The sequence below is a fragment of the Pseudonaja textilis genome, chromosome 7, assembly GCF_049901715.1.
Source record: "Pseudonaja textilis isolate UNSWEBS1 chromosome 7, rPseTex1.2, whole genome shotgun sequence".
NCBI lineage: Eukaryota > Metazoa > Chordata > Lepidosauria > Squamata > Elapidae > Pseudonaja > Pseudonaja textilis.
The window spans coordinates 4,022,518-4,037,656 of record NC_141996.1 but is presented as its reverse complement, the minus strand read 5'-3'; the positions used below and the strand labels follow the sequence as shown (position 1 = coordinate 4,037,656).

The window sequence follows — 15,139 nt, the reverse complement described above, 5'->3', positions numbered from 1 at the left end:
AGATAGATAGATAGATAGATAGATAGATAGACAGACAAACAGACAAATATAGATATAGACAGATAGATGATAAAAAGACAAATAGACAGACAAGATATATATTGCAAGTACTTTCTTGTTTAATAACCACTGGAAAATTTAGGCTTCTTGTTTGCCTTTTTTCTTTTAATAAAAAAAATAACAGAAGTTGGAAGGCTTTTCGGGTGGAGGGAGGATGGTGGCTCATCACAAGATGGAAGACTGCTTGGGTTCCGGATTCCAATTCCTCAGAGAAGGGATTGTAAAAGTTTACTGGTTTGATAAAAAGCCCCAGATCGAAACCTTCTCTCATCCGGGATTTTAACCGAAGCTCTTAAAACCCATTTATTTCTGCCATTAAAACCCATCCATTAAGGATCTCCATCGACCACAAGGCCTGCCAGATGGAGCTGAGCCCACGGATATCATCTGAAGAACATGTGTCAGATCCGCATGGCTCAGGTAGAGGCCTGATGGGCTTGGGGTTCCTTTTGCAACTGGGAATAACCCTAAAGTTACTTCGGATGAGCCAAAAATATTGGACCGGTTGACCTCTCTGTGAAAGGCAACCATAGCTGCTGTCTCTGAGTGGATGGAGAAATCTGACCATTTTTCTAACATTCTCCCAAATGACCAGAATTGCGCTCAGTTCTTGCTAACATTTCAATTTTCTTTTCCAACTATATTACAGAGATGACGTCCCTTCTCTGGGGAGAACAAATGGCTGATTGGCAGCCCCTGAAGGGGACTCTCCTTGGACTAGGAGAAGATTAATTTTCCACCCCTGATCCGTTTCTAACAGGATGAAATTCCTATCTATCTATCTATCCTGATCCCTATCAAGCAAAATGAAATTTAACGATGTAAAAACATGTTCTCTGCCTGTCTCTCCCCTCCCTCTCTCTGTCTTTCTGTCTCTTTTTCTATCTCTCTCTCTATCATTTATCTCTATATCTCTGTCTCTCTATCATCTATTTCTCTCTCTCTCTCTCTCTGTTTGGCTGTTCGTCCATCCATCTGTCCATCCATCTATCTTTATCTCTATCTCTATATCATCCATCTATCATCTATCTATCTCTATCCATCTATCATCTATCTATCTCTATCCATCTATCAATCTATCTTTCTATATCATCTGTCTGTCTATCTATTTATCTATCTATATCTATATATCTATCGTCTACCTATCCATCTCTCTCTCTCTCTCTCTCTCTCTATCTATCTATCTATCTATGTATCTATCTATATCTATATACCTATCTATCATCTATCTATCCATCTATCTCTATCATCTATCTATCTATCTATCTATCTATCTATCTATCTATCTATCTATCTATCTATCTATCTATCTATCTATCTATCTATATCTATATCTATCTCTCTATCTATCTATCTATCTATCTATCTATCTATCTATCTAATTATCCATGATATATCTATATCTATCTATCTATCTATATCTATCTATCTATCTATCTATCTATCTATCTATCTATCTATCTATCTATCTATCTATCTGTCTATCTATCTATCTATCTATCTATCTATCTATCTATCTATCTATCTATCTATCTATCTATCTATCTATTTGTATTATCTATCTATCTATCTATCTATCTATCTATCTATCTATCTATCTATCTATCTATCATCTATCTATCTATCTATCTATCTATCTATCTATCTATCTGATTGTCTATCTATCATCTATCTATCTATCTATCTATCTATCTATCTATCTATCTATCTATCTATCTATCTATCTGATTGTCTATCTATCATCTATCTATCTATCTATCTATCTATCTATCTATCTATCTATCTATCTATCTATCTATCTATCTATCTATCCATCTGATTGTCTGTCTATCTATCATCTGTCTATCTATTTAAAGAGGAGGCCCAAAGCTTTTGTCAAAGTTGCTCAAAAACAGCCAAGAATTTGGGACCACGGATGTGCCCAGCCTTTTAAACCAGACATTCCAAGCAGGGAAACTGACTGGGGGTTGGGAAGAGAAAACCTCTTGCTGTGTTAAAACAAACCAAGAATTCGGATCCTTCTTGGGTTTCATTGTTTCTCACTGAATCAGATGTGTTTGGAGGAGCTGGCCGGCGATGGATAAATACAGGGCTCTGATCCACTTTCATTGCCGAGTGTTTTGTTTCCAAACTTTTTAAAATAAGAAACATCATTTCTATAAACCGTTCTCCTCTGATCTAGAGGTTTGGGACGATAGACCTCATCACTCCCATCATGCTGGGAATTGGGAATGATGGGATGGGATGACCCAAAGGGGCGTGGCACAAAGGCAACATAGTCACATAAGTAAGAAAAGTCCCTTTAGTACCTCCAACTTTGCCCCCAATGTCCAGGTTATCTTTGGCTGGAGAAAAAACTCTCCCAAGAACGGTCTTTTAAGTGGAGGAAATTCAATCCGAAAACAAAGTACACACAAACTGTAAATAAAAACCCACACAAACCACGCTGCGGCAATTAACCGGACAGGGCAGGAGAAGGAATTGCAGACTTCAAAGGCCAACAAAACACACACAGTTGGGAAGATGCTAGGACCTCGACAATAAAAGATAACTCATGATTCGCTTCCAACAGCTGGCTGTGCACAATCTCCCTTTTTAAGCACTGTATTCCCAGCTACAGCTAATGAAGGGAATCAGGGCCCTTTCCTTCCCCATAAGCCATACAACTCACGTTGCTCCCTTCTCCATTCCTCCTTGCGTGCCCGAGAATGAAACGAGGGAGGGCCTGGTCTTTCTCTGAACTCCCTTTCCCTTGTTCTACCTCTCCCCTGCTCTGCCCAGCCGGACTTTACCCTTCCCCAGTTTCTTCCACAGCCAATGGAACTCCCATTCCCTGTCAGCTGCTCGGCCTTCCCCTCTGAATCAGATTCCAACAGGGGCATGACATGGGAATTGTAATCCACTGGGTCTTGAGGGCACCAGGAGAAAGAGAGACACGCTTTGTAACCTTTTTTTCACACTTACGACCATTGTAGCATCCCCTCTGTCACATGATCCAAATTCAGACGCTTGGCGACTCATATTTATGATGGTTGCAACATCTCGGGCGGGTGGGGTGTCATGTGAATCCCCTTTCGCGACCTTCCGACAAGCATAGCCAAGGGGGAAAGCCAGTTTCACTTAGCAACCGTGTGACTCACTTAACAACCGCAGCGATTCCGTTAAGAGCTGTGGCAAGAAAGGTCGTAAAATGGGGCAAAACTCACTTAACAAAGATCTCACTTAACAACAGAAATGTTGGGCTCGATTGTGGTCGTAAATCGAGGACTACCTGTAATGTTTGCAACCCAAGGGATACATTTTTCAGTTTCATTGTTTAGTACTTTGTTTCCCAGAAAATACGGCCTACCCTGAAAGTAAGTCCTAGCTTGATTTTTACATATGCGCCCAATATAAGCCCTACCCCCCAAAATAAGCCCTAATTAAAATTCCACCCACTCTAGAGTGGACAGGTAAAAATTAAGCTAGGGTGGGGATGAGGGGGTGGAGCTACCCTACTACTTACCTTTGGACAGTTGTAGCCAGGCCTCGCACACCCTGACACCTGCCTCACCGGCCCATTTCTTCTGCAGCCGGCAAGACTGCCAAGGCTTTCCTGAAGGCCTCTGGAGCTGATGACAAAGCTCAGGATCGATCCAGAGCTCTATTATCCATCACAGAGGCCTTCAGGAAAGCCTTGCCGGCCACAGAAGAAGAAGTTTCTGAAGGCCTCTGACAGCGAAAAGGAGGCCGGGGGCGATGTGTGCAAGTGAGGTTAGTCAGTGGATGACATCCACCCTAAAATAAGACCGGGTGCCTTTTTGGGTTGCAAAAAAAAATTAAAAGACAGGGTCTTATTTTGGGGACAACACAGTAGTACTAAATTGCTTGCTAGTAACACAGGGGTGGAGTTTTTTGTTGTTTTTGTTTCATATAAGAAGTTTTTTGCCGGCATGCGAGTTCTAGATATCTAGATATCCAAACCTAGATCACCGCAGTATCTGGAAGGTTAGAACTACGAATCAAGATATTAAAGTTCCGCGAAATGTTCGTCTTATTAATGGTCTCTTTTCTTACCGATAAGTCAGAGCTGGGAGACAGCCTGAGGTGTGAACCAAGACAGACCACACAAGGGTGAGGAGGTGGCCAACATCTAAAAGATTATTATTATTATTTTCCCCCCTGTATCAATATTCCTGAATGTAAAGATTGAACAGTGAAGATTTCGGCAGCAAAGAGCAGCCGTGAATTTCACAGGCGCCTTTTATTTATGCTGCGTGATTGTTTATCGTCTGCCCACATTCTTCCGAGTTGGGAATCTACTTCAGGCCTAATTTTTATTCCATCAATCCCACTATTGGTCCTGCAGCAAAAACTCCTGCAGTTTTTTTTTCCTCCTGCCAAGTTTTGTTCAGCCTGATGAAAAAGAATTTCCTTTTGGCATTTCCTTTCCAAGGAGATGAGGATTTTTGGTGAAATTCTCTTGGCTTGAAGAGAATCGTGTCCCCTTATTCCTTGGGCGATGAGGCATCAGAGCTGCTCAGAGCCTCCTTGAACTGTGAGGTTGGAGAGGGAGGAGGAAGAGGAAGAAGAGGAGGAGGAGGAGGAAGAGGAGATTGAGAAGGAGAAGAGGGAGAAGCAGAAGCAGGAGGAGGAGGAGGAGGAGTAGAAGTGCACCGAACCTTAGAGTTCAGTCTTTTCTTTTCTTTTCTTTTTTCCTTTCCTTTCTGTTCCCTCCCGTCCGTTCCCTTTGTCCTTTTCCCTTTCCTTTCCTTTCCTTTCCTTTCCTTTCCATCCCTTTCCTTTCCTTTCCTTTCCTTTCCATCTCTTTCCTTTCCTTTCCTTTCCTTTCCTTTCCTTTCCTTTCCTTTCCTTTCCTTTCCTTTCCTTTCCTTTCCTTTCCTTTCCTTTCCTTTCCTTTCCTTTCCTTTCCTTTCCTTTCCTTTCCTTTCCTTTCCTTCCTTTCCTTTCCATCTGTTTCCTTTCCTTTCCTTTCCTTTCCATCCCTTTCATTTCCTTTCCATCTCTTTCCTTTCCTTTCCCTTTCCTTTCCTTTCCTTTCCTTTCCTTTCCTTTCCATCCCTTTCCTTTCCTTTCCTTTCCTTTCCTTTCCTTTCCATCCCTTTCCTTTCCTTTCCATCCCTTTCCTTTCCATCTCTTTCCTTTCCTTTCTTTCCTTTCCTTTCCTTTCCTTTCCTTTTTTCCTTTCTTTTCCTTTCCCTTTCCTTTCCTTTCCATCCCTTTCCCTTCCCTTCCCTTCTCTTTCTTTTTGAATTATACATAGTCCCATCTGGGTTGCACTGAACAAAGAAGAGTTACGGCTTTCAAAAAGAAAAAGAAAAGTAATGAATGAAGCGGCAAACATTATCTGCTTATCCATCTAAATTGCTACCATTCTCCTTCTCTCTCCTCCTGGCCCAAAACATTATATATATATATATGTATATATATTTGTTTGTTTTCTTAAGTTTTCGTGGGTACTTACATGAATGGTATTCAGCTTTGTTAAACAGAGCTGAATACTATATATATATATATATATATATATATATATATATATATATATATATATATATATTGCTGTCTTTAAAAGAAAAGAAGTTATTACTGTTCTTCAGTCTTTCAGCTGGTAATATAAACAAGTGTCAAATTAATTTTCAAGGATAGCAACGGGGTTTTCAAATAACATTAGGGAGACTGTCAAGAAAGTGCACCATTCGTGGCAAAGGACGGGTCTAGTAAGAGCTTTAATTGCTTTGGGCGAGTAGAATATATTCACTTAGAATCCGAAAGACGCCACGGCAGACAAAGCTTTGGAAATGGTTTTCCTTCAGTCTGGGAAAGTAAAACGAGCTTTTTGTGCAAGAAGAGATGGACCACACTGAGAATTGCATGCAGAATTCCGCATGCAGAAGTACCCAGTGGTATACAGGCCTACATACAGTATTCTAGGCGTGGTCTTGGTAGGGACCTTGGAGGTCTTCTAGTCCAACCCCCTGTTCAGGCAGGAAACCTACACCAATCTCTTCCTAAAGAAAACTTCCAGTTTTTTGAGCACCCACAACTTCTGTAGCCAACTCATTCCACCGATCTAATTGTTCTAAATTTCTCCTTAGTTCCAGGTTGCTTCTCTCCTGGATTACTTTCCATCCGTTGTTTCTTGTCCTGCCTTCATGGGCTTTGGAGAATAAGTTGGCCAGCATTTGCTGGGGAAGCTTCACCATTGGGGTTTTGCAGGGAAGAGGAGGGACAGAGGGAGGAAGAGGAGGAGGATCAGGAGGAGGAGGAGGACTGTGGGGTCCTTGATGCTCTCTGAGCTTGGTAGTTTTCCTGCAAACGTTTCATTACCCAACTAGGTAACATCATCAGTGCTGGAAAAGGAGAGGAGGAGGAGGAGGAAGAGGAGTGTGGGGTCCTTGGTGTTCTGAGTTTGTTTGTTTTCCTGCAGACATTTCACAACCCAACTAGGTAACATCATCAGTGCTGGAAAGGAGAGGGATTGGAGGAGGAGGAAGAGGAGGAGGAGGAGGAGGAGCGTGGGGTACTTGGTGTTCTCTGAGCTTGTTTGTTTTCCTGCAGATATTTCATGACCCAATTAGGTAACATTCTCAATGCTAGAAGGGTGTAGGGTTTGCTCTCTGCAAACAAGCCACTAGCACAGGGATCTTCAAACTTGGCAACTTTAAGACTTGTGGACTTCAACTCCCAGAATTCCTCCTCCAGCCATGTTAGCTCAGGAATTCTGGGAGTTGAAGTCCACAAGTCTTAAAAGTTGCCAAGTTTGAAGACCCTTGAAATAGATAGATACATGGATAGATGGATGGATGGATAGATAGATAGATAGATAGATAGATAGATAGATAGATAGATAGATAGATAGATAGATAGATAGATAGATAGATAGATAGATATAGACAGACAGAGATGAAGATAGAAGATAAATACTGTAGATCAGGGGTCTTCAAACTTGGCAACTTTAAGACTTCTGGACTTCAACTCCCAGAATTCCTCCTCTGGTCATGTTAGCTCAGGAATTCTGGGAGTTGAAGTCCACAAGTCTTTAAAGTTGCCAAGTTTGAAGACCCTTGGAATAGATGGATGGATGGATGGATGGATGATAGATAGATAGATAGATAGATAGATAGATAGACAGACAGACAGACAGACAGACAGACAGACAGACAGAGATGAAGATAGAAGATAAATACTGTAGATCAGGGGTCTTCAAACTTGGCAACTTTAAGACTTCTGGACTTCAACTCCCAGAATTCCACCTCCGGTCATGTTAGCTCAGGAATTCTGGGAGTTGAAGTCCACAAGTCTTAAAGTTGCCAAGTTTGAAGACCCCTTGCACTAATATATCAACATACAGCAACTCCCACTCCCTTCTGGCACTGATGATGTTACCTAAATGGGTAACGAGATGTCTGCAAGAAAACAACCCAGCTCAGAGAGCACCAAAGACTCCACAGTCCTCCTCTTCCTCCTCCTCCAACCTCACTCCCTTCTAGCACTGATGATGTTACCTAGTTGGGTCATGAAATGTCTGCAAGAAAACAACCAAGCTCAGGGAGAACCAAGGACCTCACAGTAGTTGTCCTCCTCCTCCTCCTCCTCCTCCTCCTCCTCCTCCTCCTCCTCCTCCTCCTCCTCCTCCTCCTCCTCCTCCTCCTCCTCCTCCCCTCCTCCCCCCACTGATGATGTTACCTAATTGGGTAATGAGAAGTCTGCAAGAAAACCACCCAGCTCAGAGAGCACCAAGGATCTCCACAGTTGAGGCTAATGTCTAAGCAAACGTGATTTCTACCACCTTCACTGGTGTTCACTTGGCCTCAAATTATTTTATTCCTCCCCCTTCCCACCCCCACAAGAAAATAAAAGAGACAGAACACTCGGCCTTTGATGATAAACAAGGTTTGTTCTCCGGAGCAGAACGAAGAGAACCAAGTTGGATGCCTTTGATGGGCTCCTTAGAGAGGAATGAACTGAAAAGATTCCATTTGAGAAAAAAGAGCCAACTCTGCGTTTGTGACTCGGGAGGAAGCACCATGACTTAAAAAAACATTGGATTAAACAAATCAGGTGTAAAATACGAAGGGCCAGTTGACCGACGGGCGCTGAGCCAACGTTGCTTGGTGGGCTTCAAACGGAGAATGTCCTCCTGGGCCAGTGGACGGATGGGCTTTGCTAGCGTGAAGAAAAACATCCCATTCATGAAGGTGCCTCAGATGTTGTTTGGTCCAGCTGCCCTGCCAACCTAAATCTGTCTTCCATCGATTCACACTCTTTCTCCAGTAGGTTGTCTGTTTCTTCTTCAGATCTTGGGAAGAAGAATAAGAGTTGGCAAGGGAGGTCTTGGAGGTCTTCTAGTCCAGTGGTTGCCAACCAAATGGGCCGGGGACCGCTGATGGTCCGTGAGAAAATGTCATCCCGAAGCAATGAATCCAAGCTGTGCGGGAACCCGAGGTTTGTGTCGCTTGCATTGCAAACAGCACAGAAGTAGGAGGAGCGGGAAAGGGCGGAGAAGAGGGGAGAACTTGCCCCACGCGCCCCACGCGACTGGCCTGGCCACCGGGCTGCTTCTTTCCGCTTCTTTCTTCTTCTGCAGCAGAAGTCTTTCTTTGTCTCCCCAAACTCCGCCAGGAATGAGTCTTTGGGGACCCTGCAAGGCCTCCTGCTCCAAGAGGCTGCGAAGACTCATTTCTTGGCAGAGTTTGGGGGAGAGAAAGAAAGACTTCTGCGGCTTCTGCTGTTTTCCTTGCATGAAGCCCAAAGTCTCTCTCTCTCTCTCTCTCTCTCCCCCCTTGAGAACGGAGCTGGAGACGGTATCCTGCCATCCCAAATGAAGAATGGTCGATTCCATTTCAGACGAATGGTTATCCAATCTCTTTTTTTTAAAAAAAAAACTCCGATGTTGGAGCATCCACACCTTTTGGAGTCAAATCATTCCCTTGATTAATTGTTCTCACGGTCAGGAAATTCCTCCTTTAATTCCAGGTTGCTTCTCTCCTTGGTGAGTTTCCATCCATTGCTTCTTGTCCTGCCTTCTCTGGTGCTTTGGAGAATAGCTTGACTCCCTCTTCTTTGGGGAAGCCCTTCAAATACTGGAAGACTGCTATCATGTCACCCCTAGACCTTCTTTTAATCAAACTAGACATACCCAATTCCTGCACCCGTTCTCCATAATCCTTGAATTACGGCCACATCTGAGCCCAAAATTTCCAGTGAGACAGTCGTTAAGTGAGGGGCTTTTTTTGCCCCACGCAAAGACTCTTTTGGCCACACCATTGTTCAGTGGATCGCTGCCATTTTTAAATTAGTCACACGGTTGTTAAGCGAATCCGGCTTCCCCGTTGACTTTGCTTGTCAGAACGTCACAAAAAGGGAATCACATAACCCCGAGGACATTGCGACGGTCGTAAGTAGGAGTCCATTGCCAAGCATCTGAATTTTGATCATGTGAATGTTGGAGATGCTGTGCAACGGTCGTTAAGTGTGAAAAACTGGTCGGGGTTTCCTTTTCTTCCCCAGAGCTGTTGTAACTTTGAACGGTCGCTAAACAAATAGTTTAGGATTATGTGAAAGCACCAGCACTCTCAAAGAGTAGAATTAAAAAGTCCCCCTGCAAGACTACAATCAGGTATCATGCCCCTGTTGGAGTCTGACTCCAACAGGGAGTGGGAGTGTGGCTCTGGTGGTTGAGGAGGAAACTGGGGAAGGGTACAGTCTGGCTGGGCCTTCAAAGGAAGACCCAAGCCCATCCCCTCTTCATCCTAGAGCAAGCAGGGAGGAACGGAGAAGGGAGCAACGTGAGTGGTGTGGTCTATGGGGGAGGAAAGGGCCCTGATCCCCTTCATGGGCTGCAGCAGAGAGGACTGCTTAAAAGGACAACCTGCGCATGGCAAAGTTGCTGGAAGCAAAGTGTGCATTATTCTGTCGGAGCTTATCTGTGTTTTGGCTTCCTCCCAACTGCGGTTGCTGCCGTTATCTGGTAGAAGTCTGCAATTAATCATCCTGGCCTGCTGTATCAGTTCCTTCAGTGTGGCTTGTGTTGGGTTTTGTTAATTTCTAATTAACTTTACTTCAGGTTCAGACTACATTTACTCCCTCCATAGACTGTTCTCTCTAAGACAGGGGTCCCCAACCACTGGGCCGCAGACCGGTACCAATCCGTGGAACATGTCCTACCGGGGCGCCAGTTTTCTGGGCCACCATCTTGTTTGACGAAGAAAGTGCTTCCGGGTGAGCTTTTCCAGTTGGAAAGCGGCGTTTGGGTCCTGAAGGAATCCTCGCGCCTTAGTTTCATCGAAGGGGGCTTCGAACGAAACTAAGGCGCGAGGATTCTTTCAGCACCCAAGGCAAGGCAAGCCGAGCGACCGTCCCGAAGCGAAGCCCATCGACAAAGGTACAAAGGAGGAGTTGAAGGTGGCAGGGAGAAGCGGGGGACGGCTGGCTGGCCGGTCTCTTGGCTCGACTTGCCTTGTCATACGTGCTGATGCCGGTACCGGGCCGCGGATCATTTTGTCATGCCGGTACCGGGCCGCGGCGCAAAAAAGTTTGGGGGCCCCTGCTCTAAGAGTTTGATATCCAGCCTAGGATAACCGGACATCGGGGGCCAAGTCGGAGGCATTAAAGGGACTTTATTCCATTTTTGAGACTTGGTTATTTTCATGTTTCGGTTCTATAGACCTGGTTGCTATGATTCTGCGCAGTTCGGAGAACCGGCAAAACCATGCGCCCCCCGATTGGCCCCCCCCCTATTGCTGCATCCACCGGAGCATGCTCCTGCACCCAGTCCGCTTTCTTCTTTCTTTTCTTTCTTTCTTTCTTTCCCACGTTCCTCGCGCATGCCGACCCTCTCTGACTGCATTCTCCCCAACCCAGGATCCCCCTCTCCCGATCAGCTGTCGACCCACTGTCTTACCGCTTTGCCCAGGAGGCTTGTCCTGAGGCCCAGGAAGCCCCCAAAAAAGGGGGGGGAACTGCCCAAAAGCCACGCCCACCCAGTCCCACGGCCACACCTCCCTAGCTACAGCCACCCAGCCACGCCTGCAGAACTGGTTGTTAAAAATTTTGAATCCCACCCCTGACTACAGGTATTGAATTTATTCCTAAACTTTTTGCAGAGATATTTCTTGAAGCTTTTCCTTGGTGGTGGTTGGGTTTTTTTTAATCCCCTTTAAAAAAAAAAAAAGTGGGGGAGGAACGATTTTTGCAACAGAAATGGAGATTTGGAAGATTATTATTATTTTTTTTAATAAAGGCTTTCGGTCTTTAATGGCAGGTGCCAAGTCAAGCACCTTCTTCTTCTTCTTCTCTGTGTGTGTGTGTGTGTGTGTGTGTGTGTGTGTGTGTGTGTGTGGCTTGTAGTTGCACAGGGCGCCCCCTACTGGTCTGCTTGAAAACTCCTTCTCAGTTCCTTTGTTGGGGTGGGGGTGTCTCTCTCCTCCAGGCCTAGAGAAGTCCTAAAAACTAATGTATTTGTTGTTATACTGGACAGACCTTATTGTTTTCTTTCTTCAGTTTCCTTCTTTCCTTACCTAACTACCTCCAGCTTTCTCCCTCCCTCCCTTCCTTTCCTTCCTTCCTTCCTTCCTTCCTTTCCTTTCTTTCTTTCTTTCTTTCTTTCTTTCTTTCTTTCTTTCTTTCTTTCTTTTTTCTTTCTTTCTTTCCCTCATTCCCTCCCTCCCTTTCTTTCTCTTTCTTTTCCTTTCTTTCTCTCCCTCCCTCTTTTCTGTCTTTTCTTTCTCCTTCTTTTTCTTTCTTTTTTTATTTTCTTTCTTTCTTTCTCTCTCCCTCCCCCTCCCTCCTTCCTTTCTTTATTCTCCCTCCCTCCTTCCATTTTTCTTTCTTTTTCTTTTCTTACTTTCTCCCTCCTTCTTTCCCTCCCTTTTTCTTTCTTTTCCTTTCTTTCTTTTTCTTTCTTTTTTTCTTTCTCCCTCCCTCCCTTCATTCTTTATTTCTCCCTCCATCCTTTCTTTCTTTTCTTTCTTTCCCCCTCCTTCCTGCCTTCCCTCCCTCCCTCCCTCCTTCCCTCCCTCCCTTTTCCTTTCTTTCTCTCCCTCCCTCCTTTCTGTCTTTTCTTTCTCCTCCCTTTTTCTTTCTTTTTATTTTCTTTCTTTCTCTCCCTCCCTCCTTCCTTTCTTTTTCTCCCTCCCTCCCTCCCTTCCATTTTTCTTTCTTTTTCTCTTTCTTACTTTCTCCCTCCTTCTTTCCCTCCCCTTTTCTTTCTTTTCCTTTCTTTTTTTTTCTTTCTCCCTCCCTCCCTTCGTTCTTTATTTCTCCCTCCATCCTTTCTTTCTTTTCTTTCTTTCTCCCTCCCTCCCTCCTTCCCTCCCTCCCCTTTTTCTTTCTTTCTTTCTTTCTTTCTTTCTTTCTTTCTTTCTTTCTTTCTTTCTTTCTTTCTTTTTTTTCTTTCTTTCTTTCTTTCTTTCCCATTCCCTCCCTCCATCCTTCCCTCCCCCTCCCTCCCTTTCTTTCTCTCTCTCTCTCTCCTCCCACCCTCCTTTCTTTTCTTTCTTTCTCCCTCCTTCCCTCCCACTTTCTTTCGTTCTTTTTTCTTTCTTTTTCTCTCTCCCTCCCTCCCTCTCTCCTTTCTATCTTTCTGTCTGTCCTTCTGTCTCTCTTTCTCCCCCTTCCCCCCAGTTCTCTACACGGAATTTTTTTGTGGGAAACTAGAAGTGAGTGCCATTTTTCAGCAAAAAAAAAAACGTAAACTGCAGTGAAATCACTTGCAAGGACTCTGTAAGTCATCCTAAATGCAGATTGATTGATCGGCGCCCCAAATGCAGTCAGGCGACCACGAGGTGCAGGGCGGTGGCTCTTCCAACTTTGGAACTGGATCATAAGTAGCTTTTTTGGGGGGGTGTGGGGAGTTGGAGTCCATTGTAATTTCAAACCGTCACAAATTCGAGGACTGCCCGGAATGAGCTAACGTGGGGACAACCAGACCATTTGCTTATTATGGCAATGCAAACCAGCGCAGGATTTAGATTGAAATAGTAAAAAGACGGATTGCTAAAAGCTATGTGAAATATTTCCTGAACATTTTTGCAGCTAGCCTCCCTCCGAAAGAGAAAGATTTTTCATAATATGATAAATTACCCCACAGCACCCAGGAGAGAAATCTGATACACCTGTAATCACACACAGGGGTGGGATGAACAAAATCTGCCAGATCTAATTCTGCTCAGGTTTTTTTTTTCCTAGCCTTAAATGTACATCGTTGTATTTTCTTTCCTTTTCCTTTTCTCTCTCTTTCTTCCTTCCTTCCTTTCTTTCTTCTCTTTCCATCTTTCTTTCTCCTTCCATCTTCCTTTTCTTTCTTTCCTTTCCTCCCGAAATACCCAAACAAAGCCGAATACCATACATGTAAGTACCCACAAAAACTTAAGAAAACAAATATATATATGTGTGTGTGTGTGTGTGTGTGTGTAAAAAATACGGCTGTGTCATACCCCTGTCGGAATCTGATTCAGAAGGGGAGGCCGAGCAGCTGACAGGGAGTGGGAATGTGGCTCCAGTGGCTGTGGAAGAAACGGGGGAAGGGCAAAGTCCGGCTGGGCAGAGCAGGGGAGAGGTAGAACAAGGGAGAGGGAATTCAGAGGAAGACCCAGGCCTGGCTCATCCCCTTTATTCTAGGGCACACAGGGAGGAACGGAGAAGGGAGCAACATGAATTGTGTGGCTTACGGGGGAGGAAAGGGCCCTGAGTCCCTTCATTAGCTGCAGCTGGGAACATAGTGTATTAAAAAAAAGGAAGCTGCGCACAGCAAGGTGTTGGGAGCAAATGTGAATTTATCTGGTATCATCATGGCTTATCTGTGTTCCTGGCATCTTCCCAACTGTGTGAGTTTTGCCGTGGTTTCAAGTCTGAAATTCCTTCTCCTGCCCTGTCAAGCTAATTACTTCAGTTTGGTTGGTTTGGATTTTTAGTTACAGTTTGTATGTACCTTGTTTTGGACTGAATTTCCTCCACTTAAAGGCTGTTCCTGGGAGAGTTTTTCTCAAGCCGAAGGTAACCAGGACATTGGGGGCAAAGTTGGAGATAAATAAAGGGACTCTTCTTGCTTATCGGACTGGGTTGCCTTTGTGCCACGCCCCTTGGGGTCATCCCAGGCTGTTATTTGAAAGAGGAGATAGAGAAACAAAAAGACTTACAACCATTTGATCCCGTTGCACGTCCCATTTTGCAAGACGAAAGCCAGGAAAAAGGTGATTAAAAATTGTCGCTTCATCATCATTCTTGGAGCCCCAGAGTCTGGCAAATTTTTTTTACAGGGGACAAAATAAATGTGTTGTTTGTCTCTATTTCTCCGCAGGACAAAGGATTCCTGCTTTTATCCCGAGGTGAGGAGAAGGAAGTTTTCCTCCAGGGATCAACCTAAAATGGAAGGGGAGAAAGAGAAGAGAAAGTCAGTCAGCTCACCCTAAACTCTTTACCTTCAAAACGACACCAAGCTTTCAGCTGAAATGGCATATAATGAAAATTCCTTCATACTTCTTCCTGCTCCTTCTCTCCCGCCCTCTTTCTTTCCTTCTTTTTTCCTTTTTCCTTCTTTCTCTCTCTTCCCTTCTTTCCACCTTCTCCTTACCGTTCTTTCTGTTTCTCTTTGTTTTTTCCTTTCCTTCTTCCCCCTTCCCCCTTGCTCCCTTTAATCTCCCTTTTCTAACTTCTTTCTTTCCCCTTCCTTCTTTCTCCCTCCGTTTCTTTCTCTTTCTTTTCCTTCTTTCTTTCTCTCTTTCTTCCTTTCTTCCTCTTTTCTTTCTTTTTCTTTCTTTTTGCTTCCTTACTTTCTCTCTCTTTTTTTCATTCTCTCTTTCTTTCCTTCTTCCCTTCTGCCTCCTTACCTTTCTTTCTGCTTCTTTTATCTTTTTTCCTTCTTCTTCCCTCCCTCCCTCCCTTCCTTCTTTTAATCTTTTTCTAACTTTCTTTCTTTCTCCTTCCTTCTTTCTCTTTCTTTCCCGCTTTATTTTTGTTTCCTTTCCTTTCTTCCTCTTTTCTTCCTCCTTTCTCTTTCTCCTTCCTTTAATTATCTTTTTCTAACATTCTTCCTTTCCTTTCCTCTTCTCTCTCTCTCTCTCTCTTCCTTCTTTCCTTC

General features: G+C 44.1%; 1 protein-coding gene across 2 annotated transcripts in view; it reads right to left on the bottom strand.

Annotated features, from left to right (window-relative positions):
* The window catches only part of WNT11 (Wnt family member 11), a 48,047-nt gene extending 33,601 nt beyond the window's left edge, over positions 1 to 14,446 (bottom strand). Inside the window, exon 1 of one of the 2 annotated variants that reach the window (XM_087936905.1) lies at positions 14,199 to 14,446. In XM_087936905.1, the coding sequence (XP_087793031.1) occupies positions 14,199 to 14,281 (83 nt within the window). In that variant the 5' untranslated portion in view covers positions 14,282 to 14,446. The remainder of the gene's footprint in view (positions 1 to 14,198) is intronic. The other variant, XM_087936904.1, reaches the window with a different exon arrangement.
* Positions 14,447 to 15,139: the final 693 nt, after the last annotated feature.